This window comes from Chelonia mydas, chromosome 6, assembly GCF_015237465.2.
Source record: "Chelonia mydas isolate rCheMyd1 chromosome 6, rCheMyd1.pri.v2, whole genome shotgun sequence".
NCBI classification, from domain to species: Eukaryota; Metazoa; Chordata; order Testudines; family Cheloniidae; genus Chelonia; species Chelonia mydas.
In genome coordinates this window covers 82,392,541-82,411,827 of record NC_051246.2, presented here as the reverse complement: position 1 = coordinate 82,411,827, position 19,287 = coordinate 82,392,541, and the positions used below count along the sequence as shown (strand labels likewise).

Here is a 19,287-nt window from a genome sequence, read left to right as displayed (position 1 = left end):
TCCTCCCCTCCCCCAGCACACGCAGACACCCACTCACACTTCCCACGAACACAGGGATAGAAGTGAATTTTAATCTGCTGTTGGTAACTGATAGAAAGACGGCGTCGTTTATAGAACTCCGAGAGCCAGGGTGTGCCCAGTCACTGGGAGATTGGCAAGGGAAGTGTTTTTGCAGAGCAACGTTTCGCTTAGACTATTCCACAGTGTTGTATTCGAGACTCGAAGCGACGTTTGCTGACGGACGAAGGAGCTAGTTTAGTCGATTTTAAAGTGTTTATTGTTATCATGGCAATACCGCTCAGGGTCACACGCAATCCGAGAAGTTACAACATTTACATCTCCAGCCTCCCCACAACCTCCAGAGCTGCCTGGGCTGCAGCGGAACTGAGCCTTGCACCAAGTTACGAAAGGAATCAGATATTGTTTAAACCCGTTTTCCCCCTCGCGTTCTGCGGCAGCCTTTCCTCTCTCCGGTATCAAGGCAATTAACAAGTAACCGGTCTTAACCCCGGACAGCTGCCTGCTTGGGAGATTTTAAGACTATTTCCCCCCCTTTTTTGGTCCTTTGAATCATTTTGGGTCCAGATTTCAAGGCAGAATCTCAGGCTGGTCCAGTGGCCTCTTTGCCTTTATCTTCCAGACACTAGCAGGTTTGACAAAAGCAGACTCCCCTCCTCCCGAGGAGATGATGGGCTCGTGTTTACACTCTAGACAGCCACTAACTCCTCCGAGCTCTTCCTCCCAACCCGCATCTCTCTTCCCCTCCCCCCCAATTCTTTTTGCGTTGTTGTTCAAGAGGTAAGGGGGGGGGGGGGCGGGAAGCGTTTGGTAACCGCACACTGTCCTGTTCTGCCTTTGCACCGTGACCACGCAGCTCCCAATTCATCATGTGTCCTTCTCCCGGACAGTTCCCCCACTTTGGCTGTCAGACGCGCCTCTTCATGTCACCTTCTTCCTCCAAAGATACCTACTGGGGTAGAAAGAAAACGAGGACTTGTGGCACCTTAGAGACTAACAAATTTATTTGAGCATAAGCTTTCCTGAGCTACAGCTCACTTCATCGGATGCATTCAGTGGTAGAGAACACAGCCCAGAAACAGCCACACACAGTAACGCACTCTACACTGCACCGTCTGCCTCACGCCTGTGGCGAGCTCTACTCAGCCCCCCTCAACCCCCTGGCATTTTCCGGTAGCCAAAGAAAGATGATCCGGGAACCACTCTGAAAGGGAAAAGTACCCATCTCCTGAGGCCCAGATGCTAAGCAGGTCTCCCGTGGCCTCACTAGTTAGTACATTTTAGGGACAAATCGCCTTCTCCCGTCACCCTAAACATGAAAATAATCCAGCCTATGAATCTGGATAAAGGGCTGTCATCAGTGACTACCAGTCCTGGTGTTGCGGAAGAACTAAAAAAGCAGGAATATGGAGCAGTACCCTGAAAAAGACCAGAACAAAATATACTCAGATAAATGGATTTCAAGATTCCCTGCTATAGCTAGTATTCAGAAAGAGTCGTCATCATCATTATTATTCGCAGCACAAGTTTAGCGAGACGAGGAAATCTGTTTAATCGGGTTATTAATCATTTAAACCCCAGTAAATAAATCCCAGTAAATAAATTTACAATCTAAAAAGTACCATTGATGATTCACACCGTTGGTAGATTTTAATTACAAGCTAAAGTAATATGTGCATGTCAAATTTGGCATTTTTAAAAAATAAACAGGATTTGTAGGCCAAAACTCTGGTGAGTTACAGTGTTTAATAACTAACTGGGATCATTCCCGTGTCTATATATTAAAAGCGTTGTGTTTCCGGTAGTAAAGAACACGAATGTATGTTCTTAACACGTTCCCGTTGCAACTGCATGTCGATTTCAACATTCCCTTAACGACCATCCTACAGATGTGTGTAAAAGAAATGGATTATCTCACATTTCTCTACAACTGAAATGTGATACACCTTCCTGCATTTTAGGGTACATCATTTGAGACAGATCTACAATTGCAACCCTCTTTGCAGACAGGAGACGAGATCTGTGCCGAATATACATTCAAGGATGTAATTCTTTCTCAGACAAATAATCGGCTCCCTTTCAAATATAATTAGTGTTTTGATAGTGCATTTCTTCTGAGAAGTAAATCCACAAACACACACAACCTCATATCGTGTGTGTTTGTACATTTGAAACAGGATTATATAGAGAGCCTATATTGTGGATGATACAGACACTGCTTTTTAAAGGGTTACACATAGACAACCTTATTTATTACCTAAACTACTGGACGAACGGTGTAGGTGCGTATTACACAAAGTAAACATTTTGAAAACATTTTTTGTTAAAAATGAAAATGTTTCGAAAACATAAGAAGCCATAGTTTGTTTTCGGTTCTTTGTCAGGATCAATTCAGGGCTAGCAGAAAGTAGCAGAAGGTTATGTTTGTCTGTGCCAGGCGTGTTATTCTGTGAATAATGTGTCTTCCTTTTCTCGTGAGGAATTAATCTCTGAACCCTAGCTCCCATTGACCCCAATGGGTGCGCAGGAAACAGAGGAGAAGACCCTTAAATAGTAGAACTACACGGAGATTGGATTTTTGCAATCTGCATCATGCGGGTGGCCGGAGTAAACTAATTATTTAAAACAATCGATGGAATCATAACATTCGAACACCGTGTTTGTCAAAGGATAGCTCACTGTATAGGATATTCTTCAGATTTCATTCCCTCAATCCTGTGTGATCGTATGGTGCATTAGTTATAAATGTTTGGAAAACGGGTCGAACCTGATGCCACTGAAATCTATGGGCGTTTTGACAGTGATTTCTATGGCACCGACCCAAGATAAGTTTTATTGCGTTTAGGACAAGAAGGCAATGTATACACTTTCCTTAATACCTACAACATCCCTGCGTTCGGTACCAAATTATCGTGTTGAAATAAATCTAGAGTTTTAACTCGAAGTATAGAAATACCAGGCTGGAATCAACATGTGAAAATACTGTCATCAGGCCATCTGCATGTCCATACAAAATGATAAAAGGGCCAGATCCTGATCCCATTGATGTCACAGGCAAAATTTCCATAATATCAGTGGACAGAGGATCAGGCGCCACATCTGTACTTATATGCATGCAAAATATATAGAGATATAAAGATATGTATATAGCTGATTTGTATTAACCTAATTCTTCAAAAACTATTAAATAGAGACGTGTAGCCTGGGAATTTAAAAACGGGTTTGATTTTCCATTTGGGTTGTTTTCAATGATTCGCTTTTATGTATTCCTCTGAGTGGACCCACACTTAGTATTTTCAAACCAAATCCTGACTTCAGTAGGATTTCCAGGGTCTGGCCCATGTGGGCCCACTTTGAAGGCGTTAGCTGCCGTAAAAATAAGTTTATGATGATGGTGATGCTGATTAATAATAAAGGTAAAAGTCCATTTGATTTTAATGAGAGGTTTTCTCTGAGTAAATAAAGGGTCTCTCTTTAAAAAGCAGAGTAGAACTCTGAGTATCCCAAACATAGGCAAACCTTTCAGTCTCTCCTGAGAATATCGGATGCTCTGAGTTATCTGGAGGTTGTTATTTATATTGTAATTATTATTAATAGTTATTAATTATTTTATTGTTAAATAAAATAATAATAATTAAAAATAATAAACACCTGCAATATTTCCCCCTCAGTTTTTAGTCTCTATCTCTTTCCACAACATTTTACTGACAGTTGTCTTCCTGGGAGCTGATGACTTGGATATTGAGTATTCACAAAGTGTCTATAGTTGAACATTATAGTATCTCCATCTTAATTAAACCCAATTCCGGTACCTGCCTTTGCTAGAAAATCTACCTGAAATCCAAACATCTCGCAAATGTTAATAGCTATAATCTTAGTTCAATACAGTGTTACCCACCTCAGTTATTAAGATCCAGTTAACCCCACGTTTACCTCGAATGATCTGTGAACAAACAAAAAAGTGGGAAAATATTTACCACATCGATCAGATAATCTCTAGTAAAATGTCAGAAATAAACTTGTTAACTTGTTCCGTAAGACAAAACCAAATCAAGAACCTTGATACCTTTATGGTTTGCCAATGGTCTTTTTGTTCAGTAAGGAGTGGACTAACATTAAAGAAGATCACACTTGCGTTCAGAAAATATTGTTATTTTTCTTTAATGGGGAAAATTGGACTCCCGCGACTTAGATCTGTGGTTTTTAGGACTGGGATGGAAATTGGACTGACACCACTTTGCACTTTAACAATCAGATTTCGTCAGGGTACAAGTTGTTTGTTTAACCCGACAGCTCCGTGCACCCCGTCGCACGCTTTACACACTCATTAAAACGATTATTCACGACCTGTCGAGTGTTTTCTAGTTCATTCACAGGAAAGACTTAACGCTATAAGATTCAAGAATATACCTTCAACTATACCAGAGAAAGAGTGCGGGAGGAGATTATCTATGCGATCATCTGATACGCTGGCATTTTACATCTACAAGTTGCAAGAAAGCAGTTGTTCAAAGTCAAAAAGCACTAATATTTTTAGATTGCGATTTGACAGCTAGGCAGGATCATAAACAAAGGATCCCACATTGGTTTCATTTCCCAACCTTTAGAACAGTATTGATATTATAATGCTTACCCTTAAACACTCTTCTGACAAACAGGAAAATTACCTACAGATGTTAATGACAGTTTTGGGGTAGATAAGTTGAAACACAGCTTGGGAAACGTATGAATTCACCATCTATGCAAAATAAATAATTCCTTCTTGTAATAGAGTCAGATTCCAAGGCCAGAAGGGACCACTATGGTCATCTAGTCTGACCTTCTGTACAACAGAGGCCATAGAACTCCCCCCCTTTCCCCACAGAAATGCTGTGTGTGTGTGTGTGTGTGTGTGTGTGTGTGTGTGTGTGTGTGTGTGTAAATCCAATCTTGATTTTAAAATGGCCAGTGACGGAGAATCCACCATGACCCTTGGTAAATTGTTCCAACAGTTAATTATCTTCACCGTTAAAATGTTTTGGCTCCTTTCTTATTGTGGAGTATAATGATCTGATGACTACCACAGGAATAATTCCTCCTCAGTGACTACGTTTTTACACTGCTTCTTTACAGCTTTTCCTTAACGATAGAGTGGAATGGGTATTTGTGAGCTGAATAATATTGCCGTTTGTAATATTATCATTCCTGAATTATAGGAAAGTATAGCAAACATGGCTGAAACGTCACTGTATCTCCCGAAACAGCCGCAAAAGAAGATGCTACTGTATCTTAATAAAAAGAAAAGGAGTACTTGTGACACCTTAGAGACTAACCAATTTATTTGAGCATAAGCTTTCGTGAGCTACAGCTCACTTCATCAGATGTATCTTAATGTTCATTTAAAATGTAGATTTAAAAAAAGATCCATTTCAATCTATGATGCTCCAATTATTGAAAGAGTTCACAGGAATAGACTCAACACCTTTTTAATATATTAAAACATGAAGACGCAAAGGTATTTAAAGCATCTTGTCACTATATTGTACGACTGTGATATCTTAATGCAGATTCTTTTTAAATCAGCAGATGTCTGATTTATATATTCATATAACCCTAGATTCTGAAATTCTATCTGTTAGAAAACTCCTGAGGCTATTGTATTGCTAGGATCATATTTAGACTTAAAGGAAGGGAGAGAGTGGGGAAATAAAGCCAAAGAATGATTCCCGTGTAATGTCTTCAGTTCCACCAAACCATTTATTTAAAAGGGTTATTTTTTAAATAAAAAAGTATCTAAACATAATTTATCTTTATTTCAAAGCAAAAACCCTGAATGCAACAAGAGGTTTTAATCTGAAACAGTTTCCTAGTTGCTCCAAAAGCAAGCATGTATAAGTAATTTGTTAAATTTATTGGATTGCAATAATCCACTATCAAGTTTGCTAAAAATGGATCTGTCAAGTGTTTCCCGGTATAAGCTCTTTCTTTCAACCTGGTATAATAATCAGGAGACAAAGAAACCGAAATATGTAAGTAAATACCTAAACCTCTGGATAAATAAACACACTAATCAATAGGAAGCAAGCCAACATTTGTCTTATTGATGAAGAGACAATCGATTTTGCTGTTCCAACTTACAATCTGCAGTATCCATATTTAATTATTAGTAATTTTTAACTCCACCGATTTAATCATCAAAAATAGTGTTAATAACTCCTACCCTTCCATCTTGTCATAAATTATATTCATGATCTGACAGAAAAGGTGGCTTTCCGATTTTTCCAGCAGTAGACAACTTTACCAAAATAGAATAAGCAGCTATGGAAATAATAACATGATTACTTAATGCCGATTTAAGAATTTTCATGCTGAAAATGTACCCCAATATTTACAATCAGAATATCTTCCCAAAGCAGTGGAATGTATTTCTTTTAAAAGATCATTGACACTTTAGCTCAATGCAATTTTGATACGGTTCACGTGTGTTTCCCATTAATGCGTAACGTTTGATAACAAAAATACAATTTCCATTTCATGTCACTGAGATTCTCCCTTCAAGACGCACACACAGTGGAAGTGCATTCAGAAGAACAAAATTAGGTTTTCTAACCACTATAGCATTTGAAAATCAGCTACAAGCCATAGCATGAACAAATATTAGTTATTATCTGATACATTTAATCAGATCTGCATTTATTCCCTTGAACAGATTCCTCTAATAATCTGTCAGCATATAATTGTTTCAGCTTTTGTTTAGTTAACATATTCAGTTAAAGAGTCTCCTTGGTGGAACTGACACGCCTGTTTGGAAGTGTGTGTGTGTGCGCGCGCGCGCACCTAGGGAGAAAAAGGAGGGTAATGCCATCTTTGCTATAACATCACTGAGATTTTTACCTGAAAAGGGCAGTCGGGGTGTGTATTACTCGTATTAAATTCTCGAAAATCTTGTAGCCATTTGGAAAACGCGAATTTTAACAGCAGGGTTTAACTATTTACATGCGGTTACAATTTTTTTTTAAAAAGGGTTTGAGCCTCTCGTCGAATCCACTGAAAAATTATGTGACTTTTTTTTATGTGCAGATCCTAACCCGTTTTTTTTTTTTGGCCGTTAAAGGCAATCGTATCTGCCATTGCATATGATGAATGTAATAGATCATTTAACCTTAAATACCCTCTATCAGACCATTTCTGGGTGGACGTCCTGGCCCCATTGAAATCAGCTGAGAATTTAGCCAGGGTCTCGCCTATAGAATTCAACTTTTCCGACTCAGCTCAGAATCCCGAGAAAAACCGACGGAGCTCCACCAGCTCCTGTTCCACAAGACTTCGGCAGATCCGGCTCTTCTCACCGGCTCATGTCACCGTGCAAAGGATATCTGCTGAATGCAGTGCAACAGAAAATAAAACCAACAGCCCGTCGGGTCCCTGCCTTCTTTGCAGTTCCAAACCCCTATTGACCTGAATGAGTCAGATTCGCTTGAATGAGGAATGCACTTAATATCAGTCTTAACATTAAGCAGCAATTTTCAGTTAACTTTATTGGGGTTATTTACTAATATTTTTAGTGCAGGATGACAAATGTAAGATTTTTTTCAGCCTCATGTGTGACTGTATATCCTAAATTAAATAAATCTGTCCGCTAGAATTAAGAACAGCTAGGCATAAACAGAAGGAATCCTATTTTAAGTATTGTAATGTGTCCTGGCACTCATCCACAGAATTATTAGTAATTAATTTATTGTTGTTGTTATTATTATTATTAAAAACGTTTAAATAGTATATCTCCACCTTGCTCACTGATAATAGAAAAAAATGCTTCCTATTTTATTTGATAGCCTTGGCGAGGTAATTATATGTATACACCATTAAGATGTTTTTGATAATCCTTTAGTTAAATTAAAACACGGATATCTGTAACATTTCTCCAGTGTTTTATTGAGGTGACTTGCTCAGATGCTGTGTTCTATTAAATGGCATTGTAAAAGGGGTAAGAAGGCAGTTGCTTGGGTTTCGTGCTTTAATACACGATTCCCATATTGTTGTCAGCTCACAGGAAAAATCCAACACGACCCGTCCCCAGCTGCGATCACCGAAAGGTATGTATCGTTAAAGCAAATGTAAACTTTGCCTGAGAAGCAGATCAGCCGAATCATTGTAAGAGTCATTGCCAAATTGGTGAGGAACAGGAAAGAGAAAGGGGCAAAATCCTTTAAAAAATGTCTACCACAGGGAAAACACAGTTTTATCAACTGGCAGATAAAGTGCTGAGATCTGAAACAGGCACTGTGTAAACACTAAGGATCGACTTTTTTTTTTCTTTTTTTTTTAAATGGCTTTGCTCTATATTCATTTTCTCTGGCACCTGAAAATCGAACCTGTATGTGTGTGACAAGCAAGGAACTCCAGCTCTCCTGTTTGACAAGAGCGCCCTCACCTTGCTGCTTTGAGAGCAGCTCCCAGGCACGGCAGACTCCTCACTGCTCACATTGTTTCTGAGGACGGCAAGCGCAGCATATCCATCGCGATAGCTATATCTATATACCTCTCGATCTAACCATCTGCGGCTATCCCTATTGCTGTCTCTCTCACAGCAGCTTTGCACTGGATGTACGACCGAGATAGCTATAGTGACCGATAGAAGCATATCGATATAAGCACCAATATATAAACCTATAGATTTCTAAATCCAAACTCATTTGTAAAGAAATCAACAGATGTCTTATTTATACCTTACGGAACCAATTTAATCTATAGGCAGGTTTCTGCCAAACTGTCAACAATTTGTCAACTCTCTTGAAAGTTAAGTCATGCTTTGTATATAAATTTCCCCGGAAAACGAACTGTACACGGCTTCCATTTCCAGCAATGTGAATGGGGAGATCCACCCCTCAATACTTCATTACTATTTGCTCTGATTACCTTCAGCAGGTGTCTTATCTCACTGCGTTTTGGTAACTTAAATTGGTGTATTAAAAAATAATTATTTTCATGAGATTTAAAATTGCGGAACAAGGGAATTAAAATCATTAATAGAGTCGGGCAAGGTGTATTGTTCTTTCCCCCCCAACCGTTTCGAAGGCCAGAACTTCAGGCAGTCTAGAAGCAGGGTTTTTTTTTTTCCCCTGGAGATATGATCAAGTTTGTCAAATCCATAGATCGAGCAGGACAATACTGTCACCACCCTCTCGTTTTACAAAGTATAGCACCTAAATAGATTAAAATCTCAATATCTCTGGCACGCAGGGGCACAGCATTTTAGGCCGAGGGGGAGGGGGAAAGACGAGCAGAAATGCCTTGATCTATTATAAAATAAAATAAAACAAAACCCCCCCAAACTCTAGAGTGGAGCTTGAAATTGTCAAGTGATTCATTCTTCATTTCTGGGGGCAAGCGTTTGCCTGCTGGTATATCCAGAGGAAAGGAGATGCTAGTTTTATATACATTATTTTAAAAGTCTCCATCTTTGTTCTCATATAATTTTTGACAAGAGTAGCTTCCTGTGCGTTTCGGAAACTTAACAATATTTTCACTATACCGGAAAGGCGTAACACCCTCCCCCCCCCCCCCCCCCGAAAAACCTATCCCTATTTGTAAAACCCCAAAGTTAAATGTTGTTATTTTATTTTTTACTTTTTAGAAACACAGTCCACCCCCACCTCCCCTCCAGCACATACACCGAAAGGGCATCTATTACTAAGACTTCGATTAAATAGCAGCTTTAATTCTGGAAAAGGAACGCACGTATTAAATTGTTCACGCTAAAGCATACTTCCACTTTATGGTGAGATCGAAAAGATAAATCACGTCCCAAGATCTACGTGTAAATATTGCTGATACCAGTGAGCACAGCCGTTTTACGAGTGCAGAGGAATAAAATGTACACTCACCAAGTCTGCACGGAAAAGTATCGCCACCACCCTGGCATCCTTTCTTTTCTTGCAGGTACAGGTAGTTCTGCCCAGCGTCTTAAAAAGCCAAACAAAACACTGCACATGTGTCACTTCCTTGGCTTTAGTCCTCTTAACTAGAAAAAGAAATAAAGTTAAAAATAAACTCATAGATTTTCCGGCAGAATTTATAAAATAATGAAGAAATGTGCAGCTTACCTGGTTAAAATTAAAGAGGGGGGCGGGGGAGGGAGAAGAGGAACAATCCTAACTTTGGGCACAAACAGTTCAGATGTAACCGGGGTTTTTAAAACTCTACTTCAGTCGTGCAGGCGAGCTGGTTATTATTCGGGTTGAGGAAAATAGTATGTGTAGACAGAAGTCTGTCATGTATTTTAATTCGCATCACAGGGATCTGCCTGTAGGGAGAAGTAGTGGAGGTTTTCTTTAACTTCACCTACCCTGCTGGCGGGAAGGCTTGCTGAGATTGCTGGGCAGGTTTTCTTTCTGGAGGGTCCCATCTGTCTGGAATAAACTGCAGTGGAGTTGAGGGCAGGTTCTCCGGTGAGGTAGGAATATGCAGGAACTCCGCCCTCTGGGCACAGCCACACAAACCCAGCAGAACAGCCACAGCCAGCCCTAAAACCTCTAATGATCTTCACCTTCACCTTTTGCTAACCCAGTTCTCCACCACTTTTTGACCCGTTTACCCTGGCACCTTCACCACAGGAAAACATTCTTCAAAACAAGAGCACTGGACATACAAATCTGTCCAGAAGCTATTGTGAAAAATTATATAGATAATAAATTGTATATTTCTATATTCTATATATGTGTATATATATTTTATATATTCTATAAGTATATAAAGAATATCTATTTGTATATAGTAGTGTATATATAGTAGCGTATATAAGACAGAGCATATATAAGGGTTTATCTTCGCTTCCATATGGTTAACTCTGTGTTCCTATATGAATATAGATTTAAATATATACACCTATAGATTCTTCTGTCCTTAGGAAAATATTATGACCAATAAAATAATACAAACACTAAAAATAACAATGGGTCTTATTCAACACCGACTCTGCCAAGGCCAAATTCTCACTGAGTTCAGCTATGGAGTAACTGGAATTCAGTGAAATTTGCCTGAGGAAGGGGTAAGTGCTGCCGGAGTCTAATCGCATAACGGGTGGTGAGGAGGTGAAGAAAATCCCCTTTGAATACTTTCGGACATAAACCTTAATCATCATGCAAAAGGGGTCACAATGAGTACAATACACTCCTACCAAAACTTGTACAGGGGTCAGACATTTTTTAAAGGTATCATCCAAATAACCGTCGAATTTAGGGTAGGTTATATCATCCTTTTTTATCATTTAAATGATTTTGGCTCACATTTGTTCTACATAACACTTAGAATTTGAATGAAGCCAGTTTATGGTATATAAAATATGTTAGAGAAATATAAAATATTTTAAAGAAAATATCGAAATTAAAAGAGGACGCTCGCTTAATGCCTCACTATAAATTTGGGCTGTGTTTTCTACTCATATCGGAGCTCATTACCACTCAATCATTTACTCAATCAAGTAAAAATACACTTGAAAGTTTCTTTAATATGAACTATACCGACAAGTGCAATAACCAGAAAAATAGCAATAGCTTCTTAATTCTAAAAAACCCATAAACAATATGAATAAGGAAACGCCAACAAAGGCCCCTAGTATGTCTTGACACGTGATAAATAATTTTTAAAAAATCAGTAAAAGTTCTTAAAAGTTCGACGTCAGACGTTCACATGCCAAGAGTTTATGGAAACAATATCAGATCACATCATTATTTGCTTGAAGGATAAAAAAATGCCTTAAATTCCATACCAAACTGTCATATGTATGTTTGAAAAGACACCATGAACGAACAAAAGGTTTAACTTGTAGGGTGGGAAGGAGGTAAATCCAAGACAAATTTTGGGCCTTAATAGGCCTGTTACAATATAGTACTACGTTAGCACTTTGCCTTCCAAAGACATTTTTATCCCAGGTAATATTTATATGGTAACTTGAGTAAACTACCAAAAAACCATGTTCCTCTCCCCCGCTTCAATGAGAAGAGAAAAAGTCAATAAGACCTGAATCGCTTAGGCAGTAGTTTATCACTGAACCTTAAGTAAAGCATAAAGAATGAGTGCTTGTTTAAACCTTCTCTTTTGGAAGCATATATAAAAATACAGTTGTAACACCTTTTCTCAGAATTATTATCCATTACGTTTACCTAATTAATGCTTATTAACCCACGAAAAACATTGACATGGCGAGATTATGCTTTCAACCGATCTGGCTTCTATTTTCAATCCTCAATACATTATCGGCGTTTTCGGGAGCGGGGGGGGGGGGGGGGGGGGGGAGGGAGATTGCACATGGAATAACACCTTAAATACGTGCTATTGAATTTCCCACAATATGCAACCAATTGCAAGTGTTAAATAATAAATCATGTCCTTTGTCAGCTGCAGCAGATGCCATTCTTTTAATTTGCTTAGGTAAAAATATACCTAACGGAGACTCCACGTTTTAACAGTTTAAACTCACACAGATTTTTTTCTGATCAAGTGCAATTTCAGATTTGATTGTTTCGAGGTCTTTTTATTTGTAGTTGTTGCGATCAATTTTTCTTTGATGCATGAATTTAAATTGCAATAGAGTGAAGAATTTGGGGGAGGGCTTCAAAGAGGTATCATCCCTTTATACTAAAACAAAGCAACCTTTTCCTTCCTGTTACGATTCATGTGAATTGCTGAATTTAGAATGGAAGCCAAGAATATCAGCGGTTTCTCTCCATCTCCCCATATGTGCAGAGCTTGCTGTCCCAGCTCCCCCTTAACCTTTCACTCCTCTCTCTTCCCTACAGATCTGCTTGCATCTGCTTGTTTAATTCTTATTTTCAGAAGATCTTTTTTTCTCTGTCCCAGTGTCGTCAATATTCTGGTTTCAAGAATTTAGGTTTGCTGTTACTCCTTCCCCCTCTACCCCCCAGTCTTTTAAGATCAACTCTTTAAAGTGTTTGCCGATAACATCTCCGGGATAGAGATTATTTTTCATTGGGCCTATTGTGAGAAGTAGCCGGCTTATTGCATTACTGCAGAACACATTTCAGACTATACAATTGTAACAAATGAACAACTTGTCTTCCACGGACTCACTGCGGGATCCAATTAGTTCGTAAACCTTTTTGCACAAGTTTTCTAATTATTTTCAAGAGTTGCGGCTTTCATAGGATTTCTTAAACTCATCAAGAAACTGATTCTTTTTAGGATCAAGTACTGCATAAGAAAGTAGTAGCATTGCCCCCCTTAAAGCAAAAGGCTCAATTCTCCATCAAATGAAAGATACTTACGTACGTATGTTTTTATATGCTAGTGGGCTTCCAGTGAATATTTATCGCTGGAGGGCAGAATGTGTAAAAGATTCATTTTAGTGCTTCACATTTAAACTGATAATTATTTTTGAAAATATGAAACATTGCCATGCAATCCATTACAACATGTGACCACTTCAGCACTACCTTTCACTGTAATATACGGCAACTTCCGCACATCTTTATTAGACTCTTTAACCGCTGGGGGGGCGGGGGGGGGGGTAGGGAGGAGGAACAGCCAAAGGAACAATATCTGGTGACTGATAACTATGAATACTTTTACACATATTTTAAGCAAACGTGTTTGCAGCATTAAAAGTGTATATGCTTCCTGAACCGTCTTCCCCCCGGCCCCCCTTTAAGGAAAGGATTGTCGTTTTATATGTATACACATGTATTACATCTAGCTATATCTATCCATATATAAGCCAAACACGGAAATTAAACACCTTATACAAAATATATAGAAATGTAAGCCATTTATATGTCCCCAATTGACTTAAAAATAAAATTAACCTTTTCAGAAGAATTATTCCTTGAATTAGTTTTGGAAATTATCACAAAGTTATATATATATGTAGTGGGTATATTTAAATTATCTCTTTTATACACATATATTTACATAAGCTCAAGATGTAACGTCTGTGACGCCTCTAATTTAATACGTAGTATAGTAACTGGGGCCATGCCGTACGAACAGTTTTTAAGCAGAACTCCCCATTGAAGTCAATGGGGAATTCTGATTAAAAAAGAAAAAAATCTAGCGGTCTTAGCTTTTGATTAAATCGCCTGCTCCTTTAAAAATATAATGTAGATTTAAAAAAAATACGTCAATTAAGAAAAAAAGGAGCATGTGAAAAATGGGGGCCTACCTATCTAGCACTTTGAATTCCCTATAGCTTTAATGCCTTTTGCATATTAATTCTATTTAATAAAAGAGACAAAAAAACTATCAAGTATATATGAATTTAGCCTATTTTTTTATTTCTGTGTGTTCATAGTAAACATTTTTGTAAGTGACAAACACGGGCATATGACCACAGTATCACAATCAAGAAATTTTAAGACGACATTAACAATCACTCAAATTTATGCGGCATTTGCGCAACACAGGTTACATATTTGCAAGGTTTACCTATAAGTACAATAGGTATTAACATTTCACTACATTTAGAAAAAAAATAAAGGTGACCTGTTAGTGACCACATACATCAAAATATACACAACACAAACTGAAGGCAATCATTAATTTTGTCCCCTTCTGATTCATTTGAACGGGCAGTGCTGCAAGCTGAAACAATGTTGTTGTTGGTTTAAATTACTTCGGACATTGAGTGCATTTTCTAAAACCCAATCTTTGGTCTAAAAGTAAACAAAAATCAAAAAATCAGCTCATTAAAGAAAAGGACAAAATAATCAATGGCCAAAATGTAGTTCTTGGGCATCTTTTACTATTACTTCTGCTTAAATACAAATTACATTTTAATTTTTTCATTGTTTTAATAAATTTAGTATTTTTTCAGGGTCTGCATCCACCAACATATCCATGATAACTTATAATACTGCAAACATGGAAAATCTGGAGGTTTTTAGTGATAGACTTGTCATATTTGAATAAAAATTGCAAAGCAGTCACTATTTAGATACACATTCTACTATAATTTTGACTTCCAAACTTCATAGTCTACAATGTCATCTCCCCACATTGCACCTTGCTGACATTCCTCACCTTGTTGGAATAATAAACAACCCTAAAGACTGAACAAACGTACAGAAAATGGGGGACTTAATAAAAAATACCTGGACTTTTTTGTTTTTCTTTTAAGTATCATTTACAATGCAAATGTGTGTAAAATGTTCACTTACAGTCTGGTCCCATGGATGTTAATGTATTAAAGGGTTTGAAGAAGACCCCTGATTCTGATGTGTGAAATAATCAGAAAGTCCCCCGGAAAGTCCTGTTGTAAAACTTGGCAAAGAAGGTCTTAAGGACTCACAAGGGAGAGTGGAGGGCGCCTGTGGAGACGTGGAGGAGGAGGCTGCCCTGGCCGTCATTGAAGTGCTGCTTTGAGAAGTCATTGAAGGGTGAGGAACATGGGGGAAAAAGTAACTTGTCTGTCCTGCTAGAAGGTTTACAGAGCAAGGGTTTAGGGAATAGGTGCCAGAGCAGGGGACTGACAAGCCACATGGCACTGAGGCGGCCAGAGCTGCTGCTGTGAGGTGATGAGTGGCATAAGGTATCTCTCCATTGACTAGTCTATCAACACTTAACCCATTAGACGTGGAAAAGGAGTGGTTGTTTCCCAAAGAGTTTTGAGTCAACACTGAACTGTAGGGCATGGGGTGGCTGGGGTAGGCGGACGTGGTCCCATTGTAACTCAAAGTGCTGCTGGCCCGGGGGTGGTGCAGGGAGAGGAACGGGGACATAGGCCAATACAAAGATCCAGCCCTATCCATGAATGTCAGTCCGGTGGAGGTGAGCCGAGCGCCTCGCTTGAAAGCCAGCTTGGCCCGGGAGGTGGTGGATCTCCGGCGGAGCTTGCCCGTGGTTCCCCCGATGAAGACGTCGTCGCTGGAAGGGTCCAACATCCAGTAGTTCCCTTTGCCCGGGTCGTCGTAGTGGCGGGGCACCTTGACGAAGCACTTATTGAGGGAGAGGTTGTGGCGGATGGAGTTCTGCCAGCCCTGCTTGTTCTCCCGGTAGTAGGGGAAGTTCTTCATGATGAACTCGTAGATGCCGTTGAGGGTGAGGCGCTTCTCGGGGCTCTGCCGGATGGCCATCATGATCAGCGCGTTGTAGCTGAACGGGGGCTTCTCGTACTTGCCGTTCTTCTTCTCCCCTTCCTTGCCGCTCTCCCCTTCCTTGCCCCCCTCCGCCGCCCCCTTCTTCTCCTCCGCCGCCGCCGCCGCTTTCTCCTTCTCCTCCAGCTCCGCGGCGGCCGCGGCCGAGCCCGGCTCCCCCTTGCCCGGCAGGATCTCCTTGGCCACCTCCAAGGTGCCAGAGGCGGTGGCCGCCGCCGCCGCCGCCACCGCCCCCACGGGGGGCTGCAGGAGGAGCTGGCTCTTCTCCTCTTCCTCCTCCTCGGCCGGGGCAGCTCGCTGGGGCTGCTGCTGCTGCTGCGGGTGGTGGTGGTGGTGGTGATGGTGATGGTGGTGGGGGTGGTGGTGGGGGTGGCTGGTGGGGTGGTTGTCGCTCTGGACGGCTTCGGGCACCAGGCTGTTTATGCTGAAGGAGGATTTCGGCAGCATTTTCACTTCCTTCCTATCTCCCATGTCCAACATCACACACTAGCCCGGGGGGGTGGGGGGAAAGTTGCGGCGGCGGCGGCGGCCCAGGCAGCAGCGCGCGGGGCGGAGGCAGCGGCGGCGGCCGCGCGGGGCAGCGAGGTGGCGGCACCCCGGGCTGGAGCGGCAGCAGTGCAGGTGGACCGCAGTCGCAGGCGCCGGCAAGGCATGTAGCAAGGACGGGAGCCGCCGGGGAGGGAAGAGGAAAACCGAACCCCGATCCCCCGGCTCGGAGCCCCTGAGCGCAATCACAGCCCCGCTCGGCACTCCTGCATGGTGCCCGGTCCCCCCGCTTCCACCAGAGCCCGGGGGGGGACAGCGGCAGCCGGGCGGGTCGGCGGCGGAGAGCAGCAGAGGCAGCTATAGAGACAGCTTTAGCCACAATTAATTTCAGAGCTACAGACACACGCTAGGGCTGTAAAAAAATTTTTGGTTTAACCTTTTCCACCGGTCGCCCAATCAGAAACCTCGGCGTGCAGGAGCGTCTCTCCCGGAGCCAGCCAATCAGAACTCCCCTCTCCTCCTCTTCCCTCGCCCCTTCTCTCTCCTCCTCCTGCGCGCCCCCCCTCCCATCCAGCTCCCAAGCACCGCCAAAGCCCCCTGCCGCGCAGGGATACCAGGGGAAGGACGCATTGCCGCGGAGGCTTACCTTTCTCATGCCTCCCTCTCGTCCACACTCCACTCCTCTGAAACCAACATCTCCCCATCCCAGTGTATTGGATCATTTTAGTTTTATACTTCAGTATTTTTTCTAAGCGATTAAAGTTTGCTTCTACCCCCACACCCCTTTTTTTAAGGCGAAGGAAGTGAGAGGTTGGGGGAGGGGGCCGGAGAAGGCAATGGTGGTGATGGTGCTGGGAGAGGAGAGGTACTACTTTGCGGAGCCAGGCACTGTCTCTCGGCGCAGTGTATTCTTGTAGGCCCCTTGTGTTGATGAGCTTTTACTTTTTGAAAACATCAGTTTTAAGGGACAAATATTTTTGGAGCTTGCTTTAGAAACATGTTTTGGGAGGGTTTCTTCCCCTCCCCCCCCCGGGTGTGTTTGTTCTGCTCTGTTGGTTTTATGTCGCAGGGGGCTGTATCTTTTGGGGGGGGGGGGGGAGAAGGAAAGATTTACTTACAACCCTCCTTGCGTCTCGGTCCTCTCCCGGGAAAGCGGGGATAATAGGACGTGATCTTGATCCAGGGGCAGTCGGGGTCCTGCACATCGGCCCTTCGGGGAAGAAACGAGCTGCGGCTACTTCCACCCAGTTATGGTGCACTTGACAAGCTCAGCCGTTCGGGCCATTGCTCTCTTGTTTGTTAATCTCCGAAATGTGTGAGTTAAAAGGATGGGGGGAGGGGAGATAAAAACAAGGTGGTGTGGGGCGGGGGGGAGAGATAAGACTGAAAATAATGCATGTTGTAAGGATTTGCCTGTAACCTCCTATCTTCTGAATTTTATTCTCTGCGCCTTATTGCCACTTTAAAGTTTCACTTGCAATCGGAAATGATCCCCACCACTCTTTCTCCCCGGGAAATGCTCCTTCCTTCAAGGTGTTTCTTTTCAACATCAGCGTATGACGCTTCTTGTTGTTTGGTTTCTCTTCTTTTCACCGCGTTCGTTTTCAACCGGGAAAGAAAAGTAGGCCATGTACAGATATGTATGTATACATGAAATAGATATATAAATAATCCACCCACTATGTGTTGCAATTTGTTTCCTTTGTTTCCGCGATCCGTAATGTTGTGGTTCTGCTGTTCTTATTCTTGGGGAGGGAGAGGGAGGGCAGAAGAGGCTGGGACCATAAGAGTTGGGTGCTGCTGAGTTAAATGAAATTATCTTGTAGCACTCCTTTCCTACTAATGTTCTTTAAATAAATACGATGGGAAAGAAGTGAGTGTACGGCTAAGATTTCCTGGGGACAGGAATTCAGTGTTAAGTCATCCAGATCAAATCCTTCCTTACTCTAGGCTTGAAACACATAGGCTTTTTTACTGAGGAAGCAGAAGGGCAAAATATCACCGAGGGAAAACATATGGATCACATTAAAAACAAAGCAATACAAAAGGGCAACAGACATTTTACTCTATCACTGCATAAATATCTTACACTTGTGTGCTTCTTCTGTAGGATTATGGCGGGTAAAAGGAAAAAAAAAGAACGATGCAGTAAAAAATATGTGAAAAGTTCAGTTGTAATAAATGAAATTCATCCTATGGAAACTCAGGTTTGAACTCAGCAACGAATACGTGTGTGTGTGTCAGAGAGAGAGAGAGAAGAAGAAGAAGAAGAAGAAGAACAATTACAATTGGCCAATAATAAACGATTGCAATTGGGGATGGCATGAACTCTGTGCATTGGATTAACCTCGAATGACCTTACCACAATTGTATTTATTTATCCTATTTTGTAACAGGGCGCTACTGACAAAAAATAGAAGTCAATGATCAAACTTTTTTTAAAATAAATGTTTTCGTATTTTTAATCGTTTTAAATGATAATCATATCAATGCACAGATCTGTATCCAGTGTATTGGAATTCTTCAGAAAACTTGTGGTGTGGACTATGGCATGATCCTCTGATAGGACAGGGTCAGAGGAAAGGTAAGGTCTGTGCATATGATAATGATGATGCACATTTAATATGTATTATTACGGTGCATGGGATCCCTTTGGGATGGCTGGGCCCAGTGCATTTTCTTACTCTGTCTAGCA

General features: G+C 41.2%; 1 protein-coding gene and 1 long non-coding RNA gene across 4 annotated transcripts; both read right to left on the bottom strand.

Annotated features, from left to right (window-relative positions):
* Positions 1–259: 259 nt before the first annotated feature.
* LOC119566441 lies at positions 260–17,845 on the bottom strand. Of its 3 annotated transcripts, none has more exons than XR_005225545.2 (4): positions 17,711–17,845; positions 9,885–10,021; positions 3,917–3,961; positions 260–970 (listed from the first exon to the last, which is right to left on the bottom strand). It is a non-coding gene; the product is annotated as an uncharacterized LOC119566441 (long non-coding RNA). The 3 variants fall into 3 exon arrangements; XR_005225544.2 differs by lacking the exon at positions 17,711–17,845 and adding an exon at positions 10,104–10,622; XR_005225543.2 differs by lacking the exon at positions 17,711–17,845 and adding an exon at positions 10,346–10,606.
* On the bottom strand, positions 14,264–16,663 carry FOXG1 (forkhead box G1). The gene is made up of 2 exons (XM_043549479.1): positions 15,171–16,663; positions 14,264–14,666 (listed from the first exon to the last, which is right to left on the bottom strand). The coding sequence occupies exon 1, from the start codon at positions 16,584–16,586 to the stop codon at positions 15,189–15,191; it is 1,398 nt and encodes a 465-aa protein (XP_043405414.1). The 5' UTR covers positions 16,587–16,663; the 3' UTR covers positions 14,264–14,666; positions 15,171–15,188.
* Positions 17,846–19,287: the final 1,442 nt, after the last annotated feature.

Coding starts and splice junctions, on each gene's coding strand:
- FOXG1 (XM_043549479.1), bottom strand. CDS start 16,586: ATGTTGGACATGGGAGATAGGAAGGAAGTGAAAATGCTGCCGAAATCC.